Source organism: Monodelphis domestica, chromosome 7 (assembly GCF_027887165.1).
Source record: "Monodelphis domestica isolate mMonDom1 chromosome 7, mMonDom1.pri, whole genome shotgun sequence".
NCBI classification, from domain to species: Eukaryota; Metazoa; Chordata; class Mammalia; order Didelphimorphia; family Didelphidae; genus Monodelphis; species Monodelphis domestica.
In genome coordinates this window covers 91917557-91941802 of record NC_077233.1, presented here as the reverse complement: position 1 = coordinate 91941802, position 24246 = coordinate 91917557, and the positions used below count along the sequence as shown (strand labels likewise).

Here is a 24246-nt window from a genome sequence, read left to right as displayed (position 1 = left end):
GGAGGGGAGTGACCAAAGTGCACTGCTCCCCTCTAGCTCCGCTGCCTGTGAGCCGCCCACCTTACTCCTTGTTCGCTCCCCATTGGGGTGCTGAGAAAAAAATATTGTTGGGCACAGTTGGGGGGGGGGACGGGACCCACCACGTGTCCATAGAAAGTGCTCTGTGTGCTATCTTTGGCACTCATTTCATAGGTTTGCCATCACTACTTTATATCCTTTGAGATCCCACTGGTAGGCACATGCCCTAAGAAAGATGTCGAAGACAGAAATTCAAGTCCATTTGTGTGCATAGCAACAACTTTGTATTAGCAAAAGAAAAACAAAGCTAATACCCACTAGGGTCTTTATTACAGGATAATAAACCAATATGAAGAATAGAGAGAAACAGGGGGAAACATGTCAACTGATGCAAAACAAGCAGAACCAGGAAAGCAATATATACAATTACTGCAATAATGTAAAGAAGACCCCTAAACACTATAGTTATAAAACAAGCTTGACTCAAAAGAAAAAATTAGAAAATGCGCCTTCCCATTCTTGCAGAAGAGGGGGAACTATAGGTGTGAAACATTGCACATACTGTCTGACTCCTTTGGTGTCTGACTATTTGGTGTTTTGCTGAAAAACCCTTTCTACCTTTTCATCTTTATGTTTTAAAAAATTCTTAAGTTTTAGGAGATGGCTTTCTGGAGAAGCAGGAGAGGCATATATTTGGAAATAAAAGTGATCTGAAAACAAAAAAGATATTAAGTAATAATTTTTTAAAACCTTACAGTTGGTCCCTACTGACTTCTTTTTTAAAACCCTTGCTTTCTGCCTTAGAATTGATACTAAGTATCGGTTTCAAGACAAGAGTGGTAAGGGCTAGGCAAGTGGGGTTAATGACTTGCCTGTAGTCAGAGCGAGGAAGTGTATGAATTCAGCCCACTGACTTCTTTTTCTTACTGTCATACCGAAGTCAGAACCTAGGTACCTGAATATAGCAATATTGCCTGTTGTTGCCTCCCTTCTGCTCCTTGCATTCTTGCCAAAGAATTTCCTAATACTATACACAACTCTGGACCATAAAATCACCCGACTGTTTTTATATAGTAATTTGCAGTACTACTTTTTTAGTATATACCTGTATGCAAAAAAAAAAAAGAAAGAAAGAAAAAGAAAAGACAAGACAAGGAGAGTATCTAATTTATTTATTTATATTTTGCAGGGTACTTTGGTAAATGAAAGGCCCAGGTTGAAATCACAACTCTGACATATACTGGCTGTTTGAACCCAAATCAATCACTTAAGTTCTCAGTACTCTAGACAACTCTCTAAGACCAAATTTCAGAGAAGGGACTTAACTGGTAGAGGGAGTTCCATATACCAATTAAGTCATGTCTAGTCCCTATCCTACATGGTAAATATACAGAACTGGCAACTGTTATAATTGATATTCAGAGATGGATATAGGGAGACAGTTAAGTTCAAATATATGATAGGATCACCACCACAAATATAAAGTGGCAAAACACAAGCCAAAGAAAATATGTAATTCAAAGTTAGTAATCAATCATTTCTGTTTTTAAAGAGCCAAAAAGGATTAATTCCTACTAATGGATAATAAATGAGGGGAAGACTGGTACAGCAAGATGACCAAAACAAAATCCTTGAATATTTTGCTTTGAAATCTTGGGGAGAGAAGTACTTCGTTTCTTTTTATGGGATGGGGAAAGAGGAGGATACAGCTGGAAATTAATACTTTATAAAGACAAAAGTTATTAATAAAATTATTTTAAAAGTAAAGTGTTATACTTTCTGTGCTTGGAAGAGAACAAGTAATACCATTCCAGATTTTTTTTTAAAAGTAGGTTGAATAACTTGGTCATTTGGTCACATGGCACATCACTGGCTAAGCCGGAAATAAAACCTAGGTTTCAGAACCATCTACTTCATTTCTGTACCTTGTTCACTTAACCAGATCTCAAAAAGAGCCATCAACATCTCTAATAAACTAATAATGTTCAACAAATTCTACAGGGCAAAAAAAGTCAACTTAAGTGTTTAAAAGGCAGTAAGACAAAGGAGATAAAAGGACCACTATTAATGAAAGGAAGCAATTAAAAAAAAAAAACACTTTCTATCTCAGAATTGATACTGAGTAAGGCTATGCAATTTGGGTTAACTGACTTACCTACTCCTAGGATGTGTCTGAAACTGAATTTGAACCCAGGACCTCCCATCTCTAGGCCTGACTCTGTCCACTGAGCCACTTAACTGCCCCTTAGAAGAAGCACTTTTAAAACAAGTACTGTCGCTTTAAAAGGAAAATTCTATTAATCATCTGTAGGATATGCACTATAAGCAATATATACATAACATACATACACTGCCCTATTTAATAGAATATGAGCTCCTTGAAAGGAATGAAAGCTTCATTCTTTATATTTATATAATATATATTTATATTTATATTTTTTATCCCCAGAACCTCAAATAATGTCAAGCACATAGTGCTTAATAAACACTTGTTGATCAATTAATGCCATATGTCAAAGCAAGAGTACATAAGATACTACTTCTATTATACTCTTACGAAACACACTGGCGATGCCCAGTTCTGTTTTCTTAGTTCATTTCAACAGTAATGTTAGGTTTGTATTAGGTCAAGCTTACATCCTCACTAGCAATAGCATGAATTTTAAAGATAGTACTCAGGAAGACAGTTGAAAAAAATGTACCTTAATCTTTTTATGAGAAGTAAAGGCTTGGGTGATAGAATTTTATATGTGCAAACAATTATTATGCCAGTTGATTGTGCTGAAATTAAAAACTATACATATTTGATACAAAGGAAGACTCCTTGATCTGGAGAAGGAGACATTCAGAAATGAATGTGATATGAAAACAAAAAGTATCAATAAAACTGTAGAAAACAAGAGACAAGGGCTAAGTGTTCATTTTGTAGCATCAGTTTTCCCCCCCATGTAAAATTAAATCCCTTATAAGGATTAAATCTATGACCTCAACACCATGGCTTGACCAAATAAATTAGCCAAGAGTCCATGACTTAAGATAAACTATAATTAAGTATTTGTTACAAAGTGTTTTAACCCACAATGGAAGAGAAAATAAGACCTTTTAAAGGGGGGAAAAAGTGCTTCAATGAAGACAAGTCAGAGTAGTACAATATATGAAAGAAAGGGCAGGATTATTTTAGCCTCAAGGATTATTATATGAGCACGTATGTACGTGTACACACACACACACACACACACACACGCACGCACGCACGCACGCACGCACGCACCTGCAAAGTAGAAATTTATCTACAAATATATTAAGAGTACATTCCAAGTTATATAATTCCTCTAGACAATGGAAATCAGTAAGCAAGCAGTAATAAGTCCTGCAGCAATACAAGTTTAGGTCAAGCTGTTTAATTCTATTAAGTTAAAATCAGAAATTTGTTTTCATGTTCCATTTTATACCTAAGTATTTGGAAACTCACAGAGTTAGGTGTATATTATGTGTATCTCCACCCTAAAACTAGTCACTGCTCAAATATCTTTATGGTGAACTTTACTCCCTTTATCCCTGTTTTTCTGGACTGTTATTGGTACTGTTTCCTTTGTAGTCAATCATATCCAGGTAACAATCAGGGCATGGGCAAAAGGTTAAGAAGATCAATTGATATAAACTAAAACAACGAAAAGAGGAGGCATAGCTCAAAAGTGGCAAACAGTTAAATTCAGTGAGGTCATCTAGAAATTCAGTAAAAATAGAAATGTCTTTAGAAATATAGGAAGAGCTATAATTAGGAGTAGAAGATAGCAGGAAAGCTAGAGAGTTTATCACAAAAAAAAGTTGAAAGGAAAGGATATACAGGACTCTAGAAAAAAAAATTAAGCAGAACTACAAGTGAAGAGTGAATCTGAACCATGACTATATAAATGGAAAGAACAAAAAAAAATTGAATGGCATGTAATTACTTTATGATCATGTGTAGATCCCCCCAAAAAGGAATAAGAAAATATACCACCTTGCTTCTTGGCAAAGATGGGAAAGGGGATGACAATGACTATGATTAAAGATATGAAACACTACATACTGTCAACTCAGTTGATATGGCTTATTTTTTTGCTTTAATTTGCTTTAATTCTCTCCCTCTACTCTTCTTTTCTACCCAAACTAGATCTCTGGTGAGGAGGGATGGTTTTAATGAGAAATAAAAGCAGTAAGAAGACTTTAAGATATTTAAAAAATATTTTTAAAAAGAGTTCATTGGGGGAGCAGCTGGGTGGCTCAGTGGATTGAGTCAGGCCTAGAGATGGGAGATCCTGGATTAAAATCTGGCCATAGACACTTTCTGAGCGCTGTTACCCTGGGCAAGTCACTTAAGCCCCATTGCCTAGCCCTTACCTGGGAACATAGTACTGATTCTAAGATGGAATGCAAGGGTTTAAAAAAAAAACAACACAACAAACCAGAGTTCACTGGATAACACTGAGGAGTGATAGTGATGTATCTGTTTCCCCAGTACCTTCTATTACTTGTTCCTGTGAGGGGAAAAGGTAGCAAAGAGCAGGTTTCTGATGCATGTACCTACCTCACAGGAATGTTGAGAGAAATACCACCTGTATAGCAGTATCTTGAACTTCTCAGAGGAAAGGCACTATGGAAATGTAAAACAACAATAAATTTGGGAATTAAAATTGATTAATTTTGCTGTGGTAACCTTAGTACAGTAACCTAAATAGGCTTGCCCCAAGATGCCCAATGAAATCTGGTAGACAATGGGAGAGATGCCTGGGATTTAATTCCTGAGACAAGCTAGGATATTCAACATATCTATCTACGTATTTATTCATTCTTCCCATGGCCTATTTCACATGCTATGTACACTATGCCAAATTATTTCTTCCACATTGTGACTTTCACCATCTTGGTTCTAATATATTGCAGGTTGGGATAAGAAATTATATCGGAATTTTTGGAGTTTTGTTGAAGCAGCAGAGGACACACGAAGGCCACCAGATGACATGAAAAAGTTTAGAAACTTATAAATGCATACGTAACCCAAATTTACAATAAGAGAAATGAAAACACCACATAAAAGAGAAGGAAAAAATTCAGACTTCTTTGGGAGGAAAGGAGGGTCAAAAATTTTTACTCTGATTTTCCAGATCTAAGGGGCGCAGAGATGTAGAAGGGATACATGTATTTTCAACACTGAAAACATAATCATTTTCTAAACAGCTAAATGGGATGAATTTTTTTTCTTTAAAGAAGAAACCTAAATAAATGGACTTTACTTGCCAATGGAACATTTTCTCTAAAATCTAACTTTTCACTGAAGTCAGAGACCTGCAAGGACATTCTAGGGAAATTGCTACTTCTAGACCAAAAAACACACCTATTTGCATCTTTGTGACTGAAATAGAAAAGAAAATATTAGCATCATCAGACCTTTGTCTGGAACAATCTAAAGGAAGGATACACATTAAGTCCCAAAGAAGCTTTGTTGTTGTTAACTTTATTTTTGTTATCATATGTTGTTAACTTTATTTTTAACCGTTAAAAAAAACTCTTATTTTGCTGATAGGCATGTTTTTGCTTTCTATAAGTCAGCAGAACTTAAAGATTTCTTTCTGGCTCCTAATGATGCTTAAATAGATACACTATTTTGACTACTCTTTAAAGAATACACCACTAACTTTAACAACAACATTTTGTACTACAAACTACTTGCAATTAACCATTTATGTGTCTCAAAATAGATGCTTATGAACCACTATAAAAGTGTCAGGAGCAGTTCTATATTTTAATGGGGAAGCACATGAAACCAAGGGAAACGTAGAGAAAGTAGTAGTGTTTCCTATTTACTATCAGATGTCTATCATAATTACAGGTACATAAAGTTTTTCCTTAATGTTTCAGTACCATGGCCTGAATGTGTATAATTTTTAAAAATAGGAATTAATAACTTCAACTAAATTGCTACTTAGAAACTTTAAATGTCTCCTTATCTCAAGAACACTTAACATTAAATGTGTCTAAAATGGAAGAGCAAGAGAGTTACTAATCTGGTGAGAGACACACAAATATGCTTATTCAGTCCTAATCAAGTTAGGGGCAAAACCAAAATGGCCAAAACTCCTCAGCTGTAAAGAACTATATACATAAAGGTGAACACAGAGGTGGCTAAACACATAGAGGGTAGCCCAAAGGGAAAGATGTATTAATCCACTATTTTATAATCCCTTCCAGATTTGAAACTATGATTTTATGATTCTAAGCCCTTCTATGAAAAAACTAAAGCAGATGTATAGTGCTTTATCCATCTCATCATGATGCTGACTTTGATGTGAAGTAAAAAAACCCTAGTGAATATCTTCTACTTACCTTGGACAATATACCTTAACTACTCTGGGCCTTTTCTAATTTGTAAAATGAGGGAGGTAGACAAGATTTCTAAAGCCCCTCTAGATCTATGATCCTATCAACTGGTAAGAAATATTATCAGGGAATATCTTCTTTAAGGATTCTCCTTTGTATATCTTCTCCATAACATATCCAAGTTCAAATGACAAGGAAAATTTGGCTACATTAAGCAGCCACACTGAAGTGGAAGGAAAACAAACAAACAAAAAACACACAAGAATTCTTACTCATGGTCAGAAAATATGTTTCATAGGAAAACAATATACTATACACAACATAAAAAAAAAAATCCTTACCTTCTATCTTAGAATTGACTCCAGGTCTGGCTCTTTATCCACTGAGCCACTTATCTGCCCAGTTTTTTTTTTTTTTAAGTTTCTCTTCAAGTCAGGAAAACAATGAACAGGATAATGGCTCAGGCTATACTAAGAAACCTTATAGTCAGTCTCTGCTGGGGTCACATACAGAGGGGAAAAAAGATTTGGGGGAGGGAAAGAAATTCTTACCTAGCTATAAAAGCATTAAAAAAATTTCTCATGCTATTCTTGTGATAAAATGGAAAAATGGGGGCTAGATAACAATACAATAAAGATGAATTAGAAATAAGATGAAGGGTAGGACCCCAGGATAAAGTAACGAGTTCATATCAACTAAAGAGGTTTTTAGAAGGGAATGTTCTGAATTTTACCCTATGCTAGTTGACATTTTTACTTGGATAACTGTACTTATAAAATTTACACATGACATCAAATCAGAAAGTATAACAGTGGGTCAAATTTAATACAGATACATGTGAAGTCATGGTTTCAAATTCATCTTTACAAATACAAAATGGGGAAATTGTGGATTGTTTAAAAACAAAAAACTGGGGTTTTTAGAGGAAAGAAAGTTCAATAAATCAAGAGTGTAATATCACAGCAAAAAAAGCTAATGTGATTTTGGGCTTCATTTAAAAAGGCAGTGTTCAGAACTAAGCAAATGATAATATCATTGTACTCTGACCCGGGCCAGACCACACCTGTGGTATAGTACCACATCTACTTCTATGCACCCTATTTTAAGAAGAAATGGAAAGCTAGAAAATTCCTGAGGGCAGTCAGAAGGACTTCAAGATCATGTCAAAGAAAGGGGTATTTTTAGCCTGAAGAAGGGGAAGGCTTTATGTGAAGGGATGGAGCTATGATAGCTGTATTCAAAAGTAGGTGAAGAGTTGTCATGCAGAAAAGCTATTAAGATTTAAGAGTTAGGATAGAAGTTGTGAAGAGGTAAACACAGAACTACAGTAATTGACTACAAGAACTCATCAAGTCCTGTCTTCTCTGTTCTAGGCAACTGGGGATATAAGTACCAAGAATGAAATTAACCCCTACTCAGAAGCAGCTTAAGATATGTAATAAAAACCTACCCAACAAATAAGGCCATCCAAAAATGGACTCCTTGGGTTCCCCTTCAATTGGGATCTTCAAAGGTGGGATGAATATTTGCTGGGTACACTGTAAACTATAGTAGGAGTTCTTAATCTAGGATCCATGAAGCTACTTTAAAAAAAAAAAACTTTGATAATTGGATTTCAACATAATTGTAATTCTATGTGTTTTATTTTATGCATCTAAAGCTATTATTTTGAGAAGAGGTCCATTGACTTCTCCAGACTGCCATTAAAAAGGTGAATTAGAACCTCTGCATTTTAGATTTACTTTTGAAAGTCTGTGACTTCTTAATGGAAGGGTTCATTTCCTTGAGCTTATTATCAGAAGCACATGCCTTTTTCTACAACTGATATAAAAACCAGAGCTGCTCAAAGAGTCAAAAGGTCAATCAATCTCTTATGTACAAGGCTCATCTGATTATTACCAAATGAATACCTTAAGACTTGGGGCCAGGCCAATGTAATTATCTTTAGTCCTGAGAAATTACCAACTCAGTATTAAGACACCCTAGCTGGGCATCTGTTTATAGCAAGTACAGAGGTTGGATGACAAATGTCATCATTTCCTATCAAGTTGCTTAATGTTAATTCCTCATCTATACAGTGGGGATAAGATGACTTGTACTAATGGATTAGTGTTTTCCTTATAGAACATCTCCTGAAGTAGTAGAAATATTAATCCCAGTTTACTGATGAAGAAAAAGACTCAGGTTAGATGCCTTGCCCAAGGACACATATCTAATAGAGGTAGGCAGGACAAGTGCCTAGGCCTTCTGACATCAAGGTTCCAGTGCTCTTTTCTACTTCTCCACTTAAGTAAAGAAGCATGAGTCAGTGGAAAGAACACTGACTGGAGCCAAAGGAATGGGTTTTAATCCCATCTCTAATGTTAGCTGTGTAGCCATTTCCCAAGCTCTAGTCCCATATTATCATCAGCCAATTGAGTATTTCAGAGCAAATGCTCCAGAGCCATCACCCTCTCAATATACCAAAAATAGAATTCACCACCTTTATCCCCCAAACCACATTTTGTCAAAGGCACTAACATCCTTCTAAGGACTGGAATCTCAGCACTCCTCCATCTCCAATCAAGTGCCAGTTCCCAATATTTCTAAAGGACATGAGGTCTTTCTCTTTACTCACACAACTACCTTTTTGGTCATCACAGTTCACAGACTATTGCAATGTCCTTCTAACTGATTCTCCTTCCTCAAGATTTCTCTGATGCTTCTGATATACTTCCCCTCCTCACCTGGACTCTTCCTTCAAGAGAAAACTCAATTACCATCTTGAAGCTTTTTTGGTTCTACAGGACATTGTGTTCTTTTTCCTCAACTACATCTGGCATTTATTTTGCATCTACCAAGAAGGGATTATTTTAATTCTTTAGATATATATACCCATCACCGTGCATAGTGCCTGGCACACAGCAAGTACTCAAAAAAGGCATCTTGATAAGATTCAGTGACCTTGGGCCAGTCACTTATCTTCTTTGGATCTCAATTTCTCTATCTTTAATGAAGGATTTGGGCTAATTGATCTCTGGGGTCTCTTCTAGTTTTACATCTGGAAATCTTTAATTAAACCCTACAGCTGAGCTGGTCTTCCTAAAATATTCAGGATTGGAATTGTAAGCTTAAACTTGCGAGCCCAGACTTGTGAAAAATAAATGTCTGAGCTGAGTCCAGGACTTGGCTGGCTCTGGATATGGATCACTATTGCACTGACTACACTTTGTCATGCTGCCATACAGGTTCAGAGAGCAAAGAGATTGCTTTGACAATTCTTTGGTAGCTGAAGAATTGTGATTTTCATTTAGTAATTGACTTCTGCAGATTCTTAGAAATATAGACCATTAATACAGTGTACTAGAAAGAGTACTGGTCTAGGAAATCAGAGACCTGGGCTCTAATCCAAAATTTTTCTACTCTGAGCAATTCAAGTCAACAAATATATATTAAACTCCTACTATGTGCATAGGAACAAAGAAAACAGAAACATGGGAAATTCTCTCAAAGAGCTTATATTCTACTGGGAAAAATATAAAAAAAAGTTTTACAAAGCAAGATGTGAGAAGGGAAAGGCAACTATCAATTATAGGTTAATCAATCAGGAAAGGCTTCCCAAAGGAGTTATCACCTGAATTTAGTTTAGAAGGAACTTAAAAAAAAAAAAAGGGCAGGGAGGTTGGATATGGAATGTAGAGATTTCAATACCAACACAGTTTAGTTGGAATGCACCTTGCCCCCTTTTCCATTCCCCTTTGCCTCTGTTTCTTCATCTGTAAAAATGAAATTTAATTAGACGATTGTCTCTTCAAAACAAAAAAAAATATGAAAACTTGGGCCAGTGACTATTCTTACCATCTCTCTCCTAATATTCCATATAACTTGCATATGAGAATAAGAAAAAAAGAGATTAATTCAAGGTAAGCTGTATTTTGTATAAAGGATTTCCTCTAAAAAAAAAAGTCATCGGACAAAGGATGTTAGACACTTAAAAAAAAAAACCCTCTTACCTTTTCGGTCTTAGAATCAACATAATGTTTCAAGGCAAGAGAGTGGTAAGGGGGCAGGGCAAAGGGGTTAAGTGACTCACTCATATCTGAACCCAGCACCTCCCATCTTTAGGCCTGGCTCTCAATTCACTGGGCTTCCTAGCTGCACAGCCCCCCATATACATTTTAAAGAAAAGTAGCAATGGCCCTCAAGAGATGGACTTTTATAAACAAAACTGATCTTTAAGTTGCTCTTTAGCCAAATTAGTAAATTTAGTTCAAGTTATCAACATTTTAATGTCAGTCAACAAGCATAATAAATGCATATAATGAAACATCAGGCTCCAGATTTTGTCTCAACTTGTCAATATAACCACAACTTTCAAAATGAAAATTTCTTGAATAAAGACAAAATGCACTAAAAAGTGTAATCAAAATGTCAAAAATGACAAAAGTGTAATCTAATTCAAGCCAAACATTTACTCAGCAGGTATATGCAAGATTGCTAGGAGCAGACTAGGAACTGGGAAGGTGAAGAGGGAAGACTAACCGTCCCTTCCTATCTTATCCATCCCTTAGAGGAGGGTATGGTCTTATAATTTGAGAGTTGGGGAATTAGAATATTTTTTTATTTGCAAAGAATAGGTAAGGGTACAAAAAGTGTTAAGAAAATTAAACCAGTAACTTTTTGGAAATATCAATTGGTTCTGATTTTCTGATTTAAATTACCATCTGAAATGGGAAACTCACTCCACCCAGATCCAACAAGATCCTTAAAATAATAAAGGCAGTTTTTAATGGAGAAAAATCATGTGGATGGGTTTTTTGGGGGTGTTAGGATTAGTTCTCTAATTTCAATCCAAAAGAAATGTTTAGATTAATGAAAAATGAGATTAGCATATAAAATAAATTTGTAATCACAGCAAAAACAAGGAAGCATAAGAAAACTGGAAGATATATAATAAAAGTGGTTGTTTCCTTCTGTTCACTGGTTACTGTATTCAAAACCAAATAGAACAGATTAGATTGATCTTATTTTACACTATGAAGGACCTATATAAACCGTCTCTGGTTAAAGTAGGGTGGGATTTTAAGGAACCATTTTCAAACTCCAGTCCATACATATCATGTTTATAGCAAATAGCCATGTCGACGAGGTCCGGTCCCCCCCCCCCATTAAACAAGCTACACGATGGCAGAATTCTCGTTTTGCTTCCTACTCCCCTCCAAGCCCACCACTCAGTCCGATCAATGCCTCGAACACAAGAAGGTGCCCAAGAGAGGAGTCAATATCTAGGAGTCTATTTACTGCAGGGTTCATTTCACTACCTGCTCTCTAGCAATTTCACAACCTGGGTGGGTTCTGAAGAGAAGCAAGTTTCTGAAGGCGATCAGGGAGGGAGGGAGATCTATACACTTGAAGCTCTGAGGGACCTTGTTTAAAAAAAGAAAAAGCCTCAAGGATGGGAGAAAATGGTCTGTGATCCCAGCCCGTGGACCCCGGGAGAGCGTTCTTTAACTGGGTTCGGCCTTTCGGCGCGGTCAGGCAGGACGTGGTCTCCCTTCAGTGCGGGGTGGTGCGGGGTTGGGCGACGCCGAGGAGATCCCCGGTTGGGGCCAGTCGTGTAACAGGTAGGAAAACAACCAAGAGGCGGTGTGAGGAAGTGCCCCAAGAGGAAGGAAGGGAGGGAGAGAGGGAGCAGAGGCTTGAACCAGGCCGTGGCCTACGGGGAGGGGTACAGGGAGATTGAGCCAAGCAGGCGAGGGTCCAGACCATCGAGACTCGGCCATTGCCGCGGCCAGGCAGCCGAGGGCCAGCCCAAGGTCCTAGGGAGCCGCCGCTTCTCCCCCAGACAGTGAGCGGAGGCGGGGGAAGAAGTGTGTGGGGGGGACTCAGCTCGCACCAAGCTCGCAGTCCGAGCGGCCCCACACCCATTCGGCGGCCGCGCACCGAGCGCTAAGCTCCGGGAAAAGAGGGGAGAACAAGCCAGAAGAAGCAGAGGAAACGTAGGCAGCGGCGGTGACGGGGTGCGGCCCCCGAGCTCCCCGGGACACACGAACAAACACACACACACACACACAGCCCCCCCTCGGGGCGGGGGCGAGGCGGAGGAGTTAGAGAGAAGCAGCAGGTGGGGCCCGCACCACCGACCCACGCCCGAGGGGCTGCCGGCTCAGCGGTCGGCCAAACCTCGGGTCGAGAGCGGAGCAGCTACGCGGGCGGGGGCCGCCGTGGGGTGAGGCAGGCCCAGGGAGGCGCCGGCACCTCGGACTCGGGGGGCCAAGAAAGGGAGGGAAGGAAGGAGGAAGACCCCGGGAGGGGACGCCCCCGCCGGCAGGCAGCCTCTTACCTCAGGCGGTTCTCGAGTCCCTTTTCGCCGGGCGGGCTGCTCCGCGAGGCGCGCGTTCTAGGACTCAGGCAGTTTCTTCACTGGAAACCGGCGGGCAAGCAGGCGGGGAGCGGGAGCGCGGGCGGGCGGCGGCGGCAGCGGCGGCGGCGGCTGGAGGGCGGGTCGCAACGTGCGCGCTCCCGGGCCCTGGACGGGCTCGAGCCGTGGCTGGTTGCGGCCACGCTCTCAGAGCCCGGCCCCTAAGCAACGATTGCTCCAAATCACGTAACCTCCCGAAGAAGATGCCGTTTAACCAATCACGAACGCCGCGCTGGGCATCACGGGAGTCACAGGGCTATAAAAGACCTGGTTACTATTTTGTGCTCCCGAGTCACCCACTCTATAGGTAGGTGGGGGGGAGCGGCTTAGTGTTTGGTTGCGCGTGCGTGGTTTCGTGTCAGCCATTCTCCACCTTTAACTGCCACCTCTTTGCGCATGCGTTTTGGCTTTGCTTTTTCGGGCTTGGATGGTAGGGACTCTTCTTGTTGCCTGATGTTCCAGCCGTCCTCGCCAGAAAGCTCGGCGCCTGCGCAGTAGCCGCTGCAGTAAGCCCCCGCGGCTAGGTGGGTGAGAGTGAAGTTTATTAGCATGGCGGCTGAGTCCGGGTCCGAGCTGGGTTGGCAAGCTTTGCCCACGGCCGTCCTGGGCGCCCTGAGCACACTGGGCAGCGAGTTCCTGCGCGAGTGGGAGGCGCAGGACATGCGTGTGACCCTCTTCAAGTTGCTGCTCCTGTGGCTGGTGCTGAGCCTCCTGGGGATCCAGCTGGCCTGGGGGGTGTACGGAAGCACTGTGACTGGCCTGTATCACCGCCCGTCCTCGGGTGAGCCGTCCCCGGCCCCGCTTCTCCCAGACTCCTGCCCGTCTGACCGCCGCCCCACAACCTCTCAGTCTGTGCCATTCCTGGGAGAAACCCCTACTAACACCCCTCTCCTCGGCCTGTACCACTGCCCTTCCATCTCGGCAGGTGGGGACGAGGGCAGTAGCAGCGGTGCTAGGTCTCTAAAGTCCGTCCCCTCATCTAGGATTCCCCCACAGCAGCCTATCCTGAGGTTCCAAATCTCCTAATTAGGCAGTCCACAATACCCTTCTAACAAAAGGTGGCTGGGGCCTCGGGTCTAACTCAACTTTTCAATCCATCAGCATTTATTAATCACCCTCATATGGCTGGCCACCTCCCGGCCAGTGTTGCTATGGCAGCGGGAGAGCCTGGCTTCCCCTCTGACCCTTTGGCCTTGATCACATCTTCTTCCTCCAGGCTAGCCCTGAATGTTGATCCTGTTACCTCCCTTAGGTCCGGGAGGCCAGAATGGCTCCACTCCCGATGGCTCTTCCTTGTTTCCTCCATGGTAAGTATTCCAGCTCAGGGTTAGTCATATTCCTGCTTGTCCAGGATAAACCTTAACATCTTTCATTTCTATCCCACTTAATACCTGACAAAGCACTCTGCTTCTCAAGAACCCCTATATATAAGGTAGGTGATGTTATCCTCATTTCCCATATGGGATCAGAGACTCATAACATATTAGAACTGGAAATAGACCTGGGTAGAGCATGAGACTTTGGTTTCAGGAAATCTTGAGTTTTTATTCTGGCTGCAAAACTTCTGGGATCCTAGAATTTAGAGCTGGAATAGACTTTTTGGGATGACTTTATTTTTCCCCCCTCAAATTCTGTGACCCCAAGAGAAGTAGATTTACCTGGACTTACACAACTAGCAGAGGCTTAGATTTGAACCCAAGACTTCTTTCACTTCTCTCTGAATTTAGTTTCCTTAACTGTAAAATATGGATAATGTTGTTAATACTACCTTTAATTGGAAAGTATTTTGGGATTCTCTACAGTTTAGCTGTAGAAGTATGAATCATCCTGATCTGTTAACCTGTGATTTTTACAGATATTGATACCCAGAGAGGTTAGAGAAGGGAATACTTCAAGGTCTTATGAGGTAATTCAATGGCAGAGCCAGGAACAGAATTCCATTTGTCAGCTCTTTAAAACAGCATCATTTCCATTTCTCATAAAAGCTTTAGGTCTGTGTTTGGGAGAGGGAGTGAGGAAGGGGATGGTAGAAGCAGGTGAAACTACTTTCCTTTGGTTATCATAGCTGGAAGAGCCCTCAGAGATCACTAGATCTAGATTCCCAAGAGTCTCCAAGTTCCATGCTAAAGGTGTAGCTGGTTCAGTGTTTCAGTCTGATTTCTCCTGTTTCCCATGTTACCTCCTCATGACCTTGGTGTGTTTGCTTTAGCTTTTCTTTCTCTCTCCCCTTTCATATCCAGTCAATTATCAGATCTGGTCAGCTCTACCTCTACAACTTCTCACTCATATATTCTCCTCCCCCCCCCCCCCCCTTTATTCCTGCTGGAACTACCTTAGTTCAAGTCCTTACCACCATTTGCCAACAGTATTATATTAATCTCCTTATCAATGGACATCTTCCTTCTTTCTACTCGTCTTCCACCTTCAATCAATTCTTCATACCTTTGTCAGAAGAGTATTTCTTATATTTCTATCAGGTCATGTCAGTTAACTGATCATAAAAACTTTAGTGGTTAACTACCACACTGGCATTCCAAGCCCTTTGTAACCCGGCATTCTCTTTCCAACTTTGTCTCATTACTTCCCAGCCACACTGAAAAGCCCATTGCACCCTGAAAACATGAGGTACTCTCACCACTCCTTGTCTTGACTCAAGTATACTCTATGCCTAGAATATTTTCTCTCCACTTTGACTTCATTTTTATTTTTTAATTACTTTATTGATTTTTAACCTTGCTGTTATTTCCCGATATTCAATAAAATCCTATCACATGACAAAGAGTTGTTCCGTAAACAAAAGAAACAGGCACATTGACATCAACCTCCTTCCACAGATGTATCCGATACCTATCTGTCAGCAGGTGGGAGGAGTGTTTCATCACCAGAACTCTGGAACCAGAATTGGCCATTGAATTGATCCTATTCTCGTGGTATTTTGTATGTATTGTGATGGTCACTGTTGACTGTTCTCTTGGTGCTGTTTACTTCACTCTGCCTCAATCTATACAGATCTTAAATTTCTCCTATTTCTTAAATTTCTTATTTACCATTTCTTAAGGCACAATAGTATTCCATTATATTTATGTGCCCCAATTTGCTTAGCCATAAAACATATGCACAGGAGGGGCAGGATGGTGTTGTCTGATCTGTCCCACTCACTAGGCAAGTGAGTTCTACAGCTTTGAACAGCACAGTAGTGTTACAAAGTCTGGAGAGGCCATCATTGACATTCTTTTGAAAAATTGATTACATAGCTGACTTTTCCTTTGCCCCCAAGGATAACAATAAATTAAGCTGCTCTATCAGTGATCACAAGTGTTATCAGAACAGTACAGGTCTGTGAAAAGAAACCAATTCCTACTATCCACATTTTAAACCCCAGCTGACTCCACCTCTTCCAGGATCCTAAAGTGTCTGTCTCCATTCCTCCTCTCATGATCTTGAGAGCATTTATCAGATGTTTACTAAGCCCCTTTTGTGTACAGAACACTATACTGGGATGTTGAAGGATAGCTTTCATGAAATTCCTAGCACATTAGAAATTATAAGATCTGTAAAATGGAGAGGTTAGAATAGATATATTCCCTATACCTTCTCATTTTTATATGCTCTTCAAAGGCAAATATTGTGCTTTGTTTGGTCATTGTGTACAGCACCTACCACAGTGTCTATATCCAGTAAGAGTTCAATAAATGTTTAAGTGGGATTGTTAAGAGCTGAAATTATATAATGTTTTAAGCTTTATAACACTTCATAAAAATCAGCTGTGGTAGGTGTTATCCATATTTTACAGATAAGAACATTGGGGCACTGAGGAGGACAGGGAGTGAGAATCTCAGACCAGCGCTCCTGGTCAAGGCTCTTCCCCTCTGCCACACAATTCCTCTTTTAGTGTCTGATAGGAATATTAGAAAGAGATAAATACTGTACTGTGGGAAATCTGCCAGGGAAAAGGCCTTATGAATTAGGGAAGATTTCCTAAAAGACACTGTGTTTGTGGTGGACTTTAAAGAATTTCTAGGGATTTGACAGCAGAAGAGAAAAGGCATCCCAGATATGGGGAATAATGTGAGCAAAGGTCCAGAGGCAGAAAGCACAAAATATCTTCAGGAAATGGTCTGGTTTAAAAAAAAAAAAAAGGTCTGGTTAGAATCATACAGGGCACATAGGGGGCCAGACTTGCTGGTGCCAGATTGTGGAGGGCCTTGAATGCCAAATAAATTTTATGGACAAGAGTGAATGCTTAGGTAGATGGGAGGGTCTGTATTTTGCTTTTCCCCAAGAAGAGGTATAAATGAGGAACATGGGTTCTGATCATTTATTAAATATCTACCATGTGCAGTGGCATAACAGCAGGATAGATTCAAAGGCCAATAAGTCATACTTGCCCTCAAGGCTGGGTAAGTAAAATAAGTGTAATACAGATTAGGCTGATTCAAAGTCATAAAATGAGGATCAAGTACTCTTCAAGTTGAAGAGAGATCCCTTCTTGGTGGGGACCTCTTGGAGGAAGAGGTAGCAACTGAGTTGGGCCTGGAAGAATGGATAGGCAGTCTAGAGGCATTTGGGGAAAGCAGGATAACAAGGGGTGAACAAAGGCAGAGGTGGGAGAGTGTGGATGGAAATGGCAAATGACAGTTTGGGTGTGAAGAGAACAGTAAAATCCTGACTTAAGAAAACAGGCTGAAACAGCTCTTTGTGGCAAAATGTGTACATGTGTATTTATGTATATATGTGTGCAGGTGTAAAATGAGGCATTTCTTGTCAGGATTAATCTTCCATTTGTTTGGCTTCATTATACTCTGTGACAAGGGAGTAATTGGGGCAACATAAAAGGAGAAAGAGGACTGACTTAAATTTTCAGGAGTGCAAAGTAGGAGGGGCAGCTAGATAGCACAGTGGATAGAGTACTAAGCCTGTAGTTAGGAGGTCCTAGGTTCAAATCTGGCCTCAGTCTTCACTGTGTGACCCTAGGCAAGTCACTTAATTTCGTTTGCCTCAGTTTCTTCACCTGTAAAATGAGCTGGAGAAGGAAATGGCAAACCACTTTAGTATCTTTGCCAAGAAAACCCCAAATGGGTCACAAAGAGTCAGATATATGACTAGAAAAATAAAAATGACTAAAAAATAATAGACCACCATCATTTATTTTTTATTATAGGTTAGTGTTCAGGTACAAACACAGGTGCTGGGCAGACCAAAAGAAAAGGAAATAAGAAATCTGCCCATCATCCTTTGTGGTACCTGAGATCCTACCCCACAGAGAAAGGACTAAAGGCACAATCTCATTCTGAAAACACTCCAGGTAGCTGAGTCATAGACCACGGTTATCAACAATGAGGACAGAAACCCCCACTATCTGACCAAGATTTGATATGTTAGGATTGGATGGGTTGGGATTGCCTTCAGAATCATCCATGGCTTCCTCAGAGCTGGGTCACAGTGGTTCTTTGGTTCTTGATCGCCCTCCAATAAAAGCAGTTCATTTTATTTGTATTTCAAATTTAATTTAAAAAATTTTCCATGGTTACATGATTCATGTTGTCTCCCTCTACCTTCCCCCCTCCCAGAGTTGACAAGCAATTCCACTGGGTTTTACATATATCATTACTCAAAACCTATTTCCTTATAGTAGAAGCAGTTCAGACAGGAAACTTGCATGCTACTAGGCTGGATGTTGTTTCCAGACATCAGTTTAAAAGCACAGGTATAAAGTTCACTCTCTTTCCCTTGTTTCAGCAAGACTAATTTATTAACCCAAGTAAAGGAGATAGCTGTCTTCTTCCTAAGAACAGTCTTCCCAGTGTCATAGGTAGGGGGACAATGACCCCACTATACATACCTGCCCCTCATTTCCTCAGCTGTAAAGTGAAGAAGTGGGAGTAGATGACCCTGGAGTTCCCTACTAGCTCTGAACTGAACATCTCATGAATTTCTGGTGGCTCCCTATATCCTAGTGGCCCTTAGAAACCTGAACCCCTCCTGGTCTAGCCAGCTATAACACAGCAACCAGACTTGGGACCAGGCTCTTTTCACTCATTTATACTATTTTTATCTGTAAAAGGGATGAAAGTTTTTACAGCTTGCTCCCAGAGTAACTGAAAAAACAGAGCCAGCTAAGCTGGGTGTGTGGAGCAGGTGTTTCTGCTCACACTTAAATAACATACTCCCTTAATGAACATAAACAAGTATTGGGGGCATTTGGGCATTGAATAAATCCAAGCTGAATTAAGTTTAGAAATAGATTTACGCTCCTTAGCAACATTTTTGCTACAAGTACCTCTGATGCTCAAGTTTCAGTGCTAGGTATTGAATGAATTCAAATGGATCAATAAAGGAAGAAAAATAATTTCTTGGGTCTCTGGCTTAATAACTTTTAAATTCAGAAATATGGAAATCTTCCCTGGTTCTCCTGAACCCTATGCTGGCAATTTGTTGTAATTTAATGAGGCCAGTTGAAAGATGTTTCCCCTTATTCTTCCATTTGGCACTAGACTGAATAAACTACCCATGGGAGGGAGCTGAATCTTATAATTTGTACCTCATAGGACATCTGATCCAACCCGTGTGAAAAATGTTGGGTATGGGAAATGCCTTCTCCCAAGACATTTCAGTTTACTTTGGTATCTGAACCAAAAAGTTTGAGTAATTCTGCTCTCAAAGACCCCCTTTCAAGTTGCTGCCTTCCTCTTGGACTCCCTATGCTTTTCAGAGTTGAGAAGTTCTGTTGCTCTTAGCTAACTACTGTTAATATAGCACTGCATGGCTTGTCCACTTCATGTCATTTTGTGTGTGTTGAATCATTTGCCATAACCTTAATTCTTGCTGAAATTGACAGGGTATTTCTAGTCTTAGAATACTAAAACTGAAACAGCAATTCCCTTCATGAGTCAGAATCACAGCCTGCTAGGGCTGGAAGGTGATCTTAGAGATTAGCTAGTCCAATGGCATCTACAGTGGAATGAGCATTGGTTTTAGAGTAAAAAAGTGGTTTCAAATCACAGTTCTGCTATTGACTGTGTGACCTTGGGTAAGTCACTTTTCAATACTGACTGCAGATTTTTCATCTATAAAATGAGGGTGATGGGAAGAAGGGCTTGATCTAGATATTTCATAGCTTTAAGTTATGATGTCAGCCTAAAATGGAAGGAAGCAGATTGTGATTCAGTACAAAGTAAATGATTCCTACAATTATAGCTCTCACCTGTAAATAGTAGGGGCTGCTATTTACTGAGGCACTCAGTTCCCTTTTCCTGGGGATCTTCAAACAGAGATTGAATGGAGTAGAGGGGAGGCCTGCTCAGAGAAGGGTTAAACTCAATTAAAGCATTAATTAAGCTCCTACTCTCCTAGACCCTGAGGATACAAAACCAGAAACTGAAAAGCCCCTGCCCTCCAGGACCTCCCATTCTGTTGGGAGAAACAGATGAGGTAGAAAGCTAATTGGTAATCTGAAATGGAATTGAAGCCCAGTTCTTCCTGATTTTGATGTGGGCTGACAATGGGCAGTGAGTGGTAATACAAACAGGACCCTCACTCTGCAATCTTGCATTTCTCACACCTTAGCACTGGTTAAACATCAACTGCAAAACTTGTAGTTTCAGCATGTCAGCATGCTGAATTGTGGATTGATCAATTGCCCATTCTGTGTCCTTGATCTCTAATATTCTGTACTGGGCATCAGCTTTGTGCCTAATCTTTTATTAATTACTCCTATTCTTAGACTGAAAGACATGATTAATTACCATAGTGGTCCTCCACTGTGCTGCATCTTCCCCCACCCCCACGTTTTTATTCTAGGATAGTGAGACCTCTCCCACATTGACAAATGATGACAAGGTGGACAATGGAAGAACATGGGACCTGTGTGCTGGGGACTCTGGCATTCTGAAACAATTTCCCAATCTTGCACATGGCTTCTTATTCCCTGTGGCAACAAATCCCAAAACATACCTCTACCTGAGTTTGGAATGGAAAATGACAAACTCTCAAGACTCCAGTAAATATGCCAACCCTGTAGAAGCTGCCACTACAGGGGAGCTGCTATCCTCTACTCAGAGTTGCTGCTTCCCATCTGGAGAGCTGCTATTCCATTAGCTCCAAAGAGGCTACTCTACTAGCCCCAGGGCTTGTCCATCAACCCTAAGGCTACTTGATTAGCCCCACATTATTTCACCAGCTATTAGGTGATTATACCACCATAAACCTCTTTAAAAAAATTCTTTTCTTCTGGATTGAGGAGTTTGAGTCTACCATTCTTTGGGCAAGATCCTGCTTCAAACTTGGGTTTCTCCCAGATCTTCAAGTTTTGACTGCTAGTCATACCGCACTCCTCTCAAATGACTTCTAAGGGCTCCTCCAGGCCTAGGAAAGACTGAGGTTTCCAAGTTTCAGGCAGAAGTCTTTGTCTTCGCTAGATTGTTACCATCCTACCTAGGTCAGAACCCAGGGAACACTTAAAATATCTCCATAAAACCTTACTTAATGGAGAGTAGGCTTTTGGCATGGAGGTAAGTACTTTTTAATTCCTTCTATTCCTAGGCCAAAGCTGATTGGACAGTCAATTATCTTATTGTATCCTGTCTCTCTGGCCATTACAGAAACTATTGAGATTTAAGGTTCCATGAGGGTAGGGATTATATCTTAATTAAATCTTCCTACTAAACTTACCATTCATTATAGAGCTTTGCACACAGATATTGCCTGGATATCAGAGAATAGAGAAAGCATATAGAAAGGAAGGTAGCTGGTATGGAACTTGGAGATTATCTTGACCGGCTCATTTTAAAGGTGGAAGAAAAACAAAGCCAAGAATGTTAAACAGTTTGCCCAAGGTTGCATATAGGTACCAAGAAACAATTTGAACCCAGGATCTCTGATTTTCTTTCTACTTAGCTCTACTGATTGGGGCAGACAGGAAGGGATGGTATAGATTTGCTGCAAGTACCAGACCTTAGTAAGAGTGATACTTATGTGGGAATGACAAATCCATTTCTTTTCCCAATTCTTTCAGGGAAACTTCAGAAAACGAATCAATGAAAACCCATCGTGAATAATGGAAGGAAGAGGCATGGGCCTGGCTTTCCTGCTGCCTGTCTATTTTGGAATCCTGTCTGCCAAGAGTCTCAGGGATACTGGCTGGGGTTTTTTTCTGGAGAGATACTAGTCAGGAGGGGAATGGTGTAGGTTTGAGGAAAACAGGAAATCTTACTGGGGGCCAAATCTCAGAAAGGCTCTTCACTTCTCCATTTTCCTTTTCTAGATGTTCTTTCCCCTACTGGGGGAAAGGAGAAGGCCCTGAGACCTGGCCCTTGAGGAAGCATGGCTTGTCTGACATCTCCTTGTAGCCTCTCCTTCCTTGTGGGCCATTGACTGTTGGCCCTCCTGGGAAAACCTCATGCCTGGAATGAATCCAGGAGGGAGGCAATGAAAAGGAGGACCAACTCTCAGCCTTGCTTTCCTCTTCAGTTCTGAGGCCTTTGCAGTAAGGCTGAGAATCACAGCCAGCACTGTTACAATAGGGTGCTGCAATTATGAGGTGACTTGGGATAGAAACTTTCTCTGCTTGTTGGCCTATGGGGACTTCTCCAGTAGAATCTCATTCTTGAAGGGGGAAAAAATGAAGTCCTAAATTAATTCCACTAACCAGGAGGCCTTTGGGCAAGAGATATGCTCAAGGTATAAGTGACTTCTACTTCCAGCCTTGCTGAAACCCATTTTCTCCTCCAAGGTATCCTAGTAGAGTGGGGGCCTCAGGGTTGGGGTCTGAGCCAGCCTGGGTCTGAGAAGTAAGACAGGATTGGACTAGAAGTTTCCCATAGACTCTTGGGCCAGAGCCTCCAAGGGGTAATTGCATGCTGTTGATCTACCTAGTATACATTCTGTTGTCTTCCATTTGAGGCTGTGCTTAGAGCTCCCCCACGTGGGGGGTCTTCATGACCAATTCTAGGACATAGGCATAGAGCAAGGCTTCAACTTCTATGGTTCTATTTCCACTGCTTGTTAACAGAACAAACTGGACAGGAGAGCCAGCAAATTCAGATTGACTATCTTTCTGTTGGAATTTTTCTCCCCTCCCTCCTTTCGCCCTACTGTGGGAAAACTAAAGAAGAGAAGAAATGTGTAGGACCATAGCCAGCATGTGCCTTGAAAGTCACCCTTTTTAGCTGCTCTCAACTCTTCCATGTATACAAAGGACCTTTGAAGGGAGTAGGCCAGATCACCCTCTGCTCTTAAGTGGTACCAGCTTAATATGATCGTAGGTTCAGCAGCAGGAGTCTGGACAAGGCCAGCACTGGCTTGCAGGATGTTTTTCTCGGGCCTCACTGCTCAATTAGCATGGAGTGAAGCTTGTAAATTGGGTGTTTTAGAGCCCCATCTAGGATGACGGAAGGGGAAAGGCCCAGTGTAACATGGTTTCATATTTGTTATCAACTTGTGACAGGCCAGTCAGCTGCTACCTCATTCTCCCACCCCCAAATCTGGCTACTACATTTTTGCCTTTTCTCCTCCACTGATTCAGTGGTACAAATTAATAAAAGCTCATATTTGTGACACATTTTCAAATTGTCTTTGCTAATCCATCTTTAAAGTGCGTTGGGAGAAGCCCGTATTTGATCAATCCATCTTTCGACTGAGCTCACTGCATGTCCACTGACTTTTAATCTCAACCAATGAACACTTAAAAACACAAAATATTTGTGGTTCTTACCATAGAGGTGTGTCCATCACACCACAGCATTCAGAAATGGAAAGTTCTTTCCAAATGACAAAACAACAGTTTTCAGGGGTATTTAATTGGTCATTAAGACCTGCTTAAACTCGGCCTACACCCAGCTAAAATGTGAGCATGGTCATGGCTTGAGTCCTCCTAGGGATGACCTTTGCCTACAACTAGTAAGCTACCTTTGAAACAACCTGCTGGTGGCTCCTGGGTCTATCCTGGGAAGAGGTGGGTGTGCACTGGGAAACTCTGGGCTGACACTACTCTTCAGCAAAATGAAAGGGAAGAACTAGGTGGGCCAAAAAGCTTTTACATTTATTTTAGCTGTAAATGAGGGTGTAATCCATCCTACCTCCTCCCTTGCTGGCTATGTGAAATACTTTACACTTTTGGTCTGGACAGAAGCATATGGTATTAAGGATCAATTGGGAGTGCACAGCCCCCCAACTTGTAAAGTTGGCCAGGCCTGCCCCTGGTCTGGCGGCTCTGATGGCCACGTCCCCACCTCGTGTTCACTTCAGGTTCTACAGTTTCAATCTTCCAACCACTATGTTGGTGATGGGGAGGGGCAGCAAAGGCATCGGCGTACTGCCAGGCCCCAGAGGGTTAAGAATGGCTCCTATTTGTGATTCAGCTCAAATTTAGACTTTGCTGACAGTGTCATAGGATTAGTAAGTGCAGGCGCTGTGATCCCCCACTTTTCATAGAGGGAAACTGGCCCTTTCTAGAAGGGTAGGGGAGTCTG

The 24246-nt window shown here is 41.1% G+C and overlaps 2 protein-coding genes across 4 annotated transcripts in view; one reads left to right on the top strand and one right to left on the bottom strand.

Moving 5' to 3' along the window:
- RHOA (ras homolog family member A) overlaps positions 1-12842 on the bottom strand; it is a 60255-nt gene extending 47413 nt beyond the window's left edge. The window contains exons 1-2 of one of the 2 annotated variants that reach the window (XM_016424386.2): positions 12701-12839; positions 4589-4654 (exon numbers count right to left, since the gene is read on the bottom strand). The gene's annotated coding sequence lies outside the window, so the exon portion shown is untranslated. Of the gene's footprint in view, positions 1-4588; positions 4655-12700 lie in introns of both variants that reach the window. The other variant, XM_007499850.3, reaches the window with a different exon arrangement.
- Positions 12843-13327: 485 nt separating this feature from the next.
- Positions 13328-23336, top strand: TCTA (T cell leukemia translocation altered). Of its 2 annotated transcripts, XR_001623723.2 has the most exons (4): positions 13328-13559; positions 14031-14085; positions 15613-15715; positions 21792-21920. XR_001623723.2 is itself a non-coding variant. In XM_001377970.3 (3 exons), exons 1-3 carry the CDS (start codon positions 13328-13330, stop codon positions 21832-21834), a joined length of 330 nt encoding a protein of 109 aa, XP_001378007.1. In that variant the 3' UTR covers positions 21835-23336. The 2 variants fall into 2 exon arrangements, 1 of the variants encoding a protein (XP_001378007.1); XM_001377970.3 differs by lacking the exon at positions 15613-15715 and having other exon boundaries at positions 21792-23336.
- Positions 23337-24246: the final 910 nt, after the last annotated feature.

Coding starts and splice junctions, on each gene's coding strand:
- TCTA (XM_001377970.3), top strand. CDS start 13,328: ATGGCGGCTGAGTCCGGGTCCGAGCTGGGTTGGCAAGCTTTGCCCACG. Junction 13,560..14,030: donor GTATCACCGCCCGTCCTCGG/GTGAGCCGTCCC, acceptor TACCTCCCTTAG/GTCCGGGAGGCCAGAATGGC. Junction 14,086..21,791: donor TCTTCCTTGTTTCCTCCATG/GTAAGTATTCCA, acceptor CAATTCTTTCAG/GGAAACTTCAGAAAACGAAT.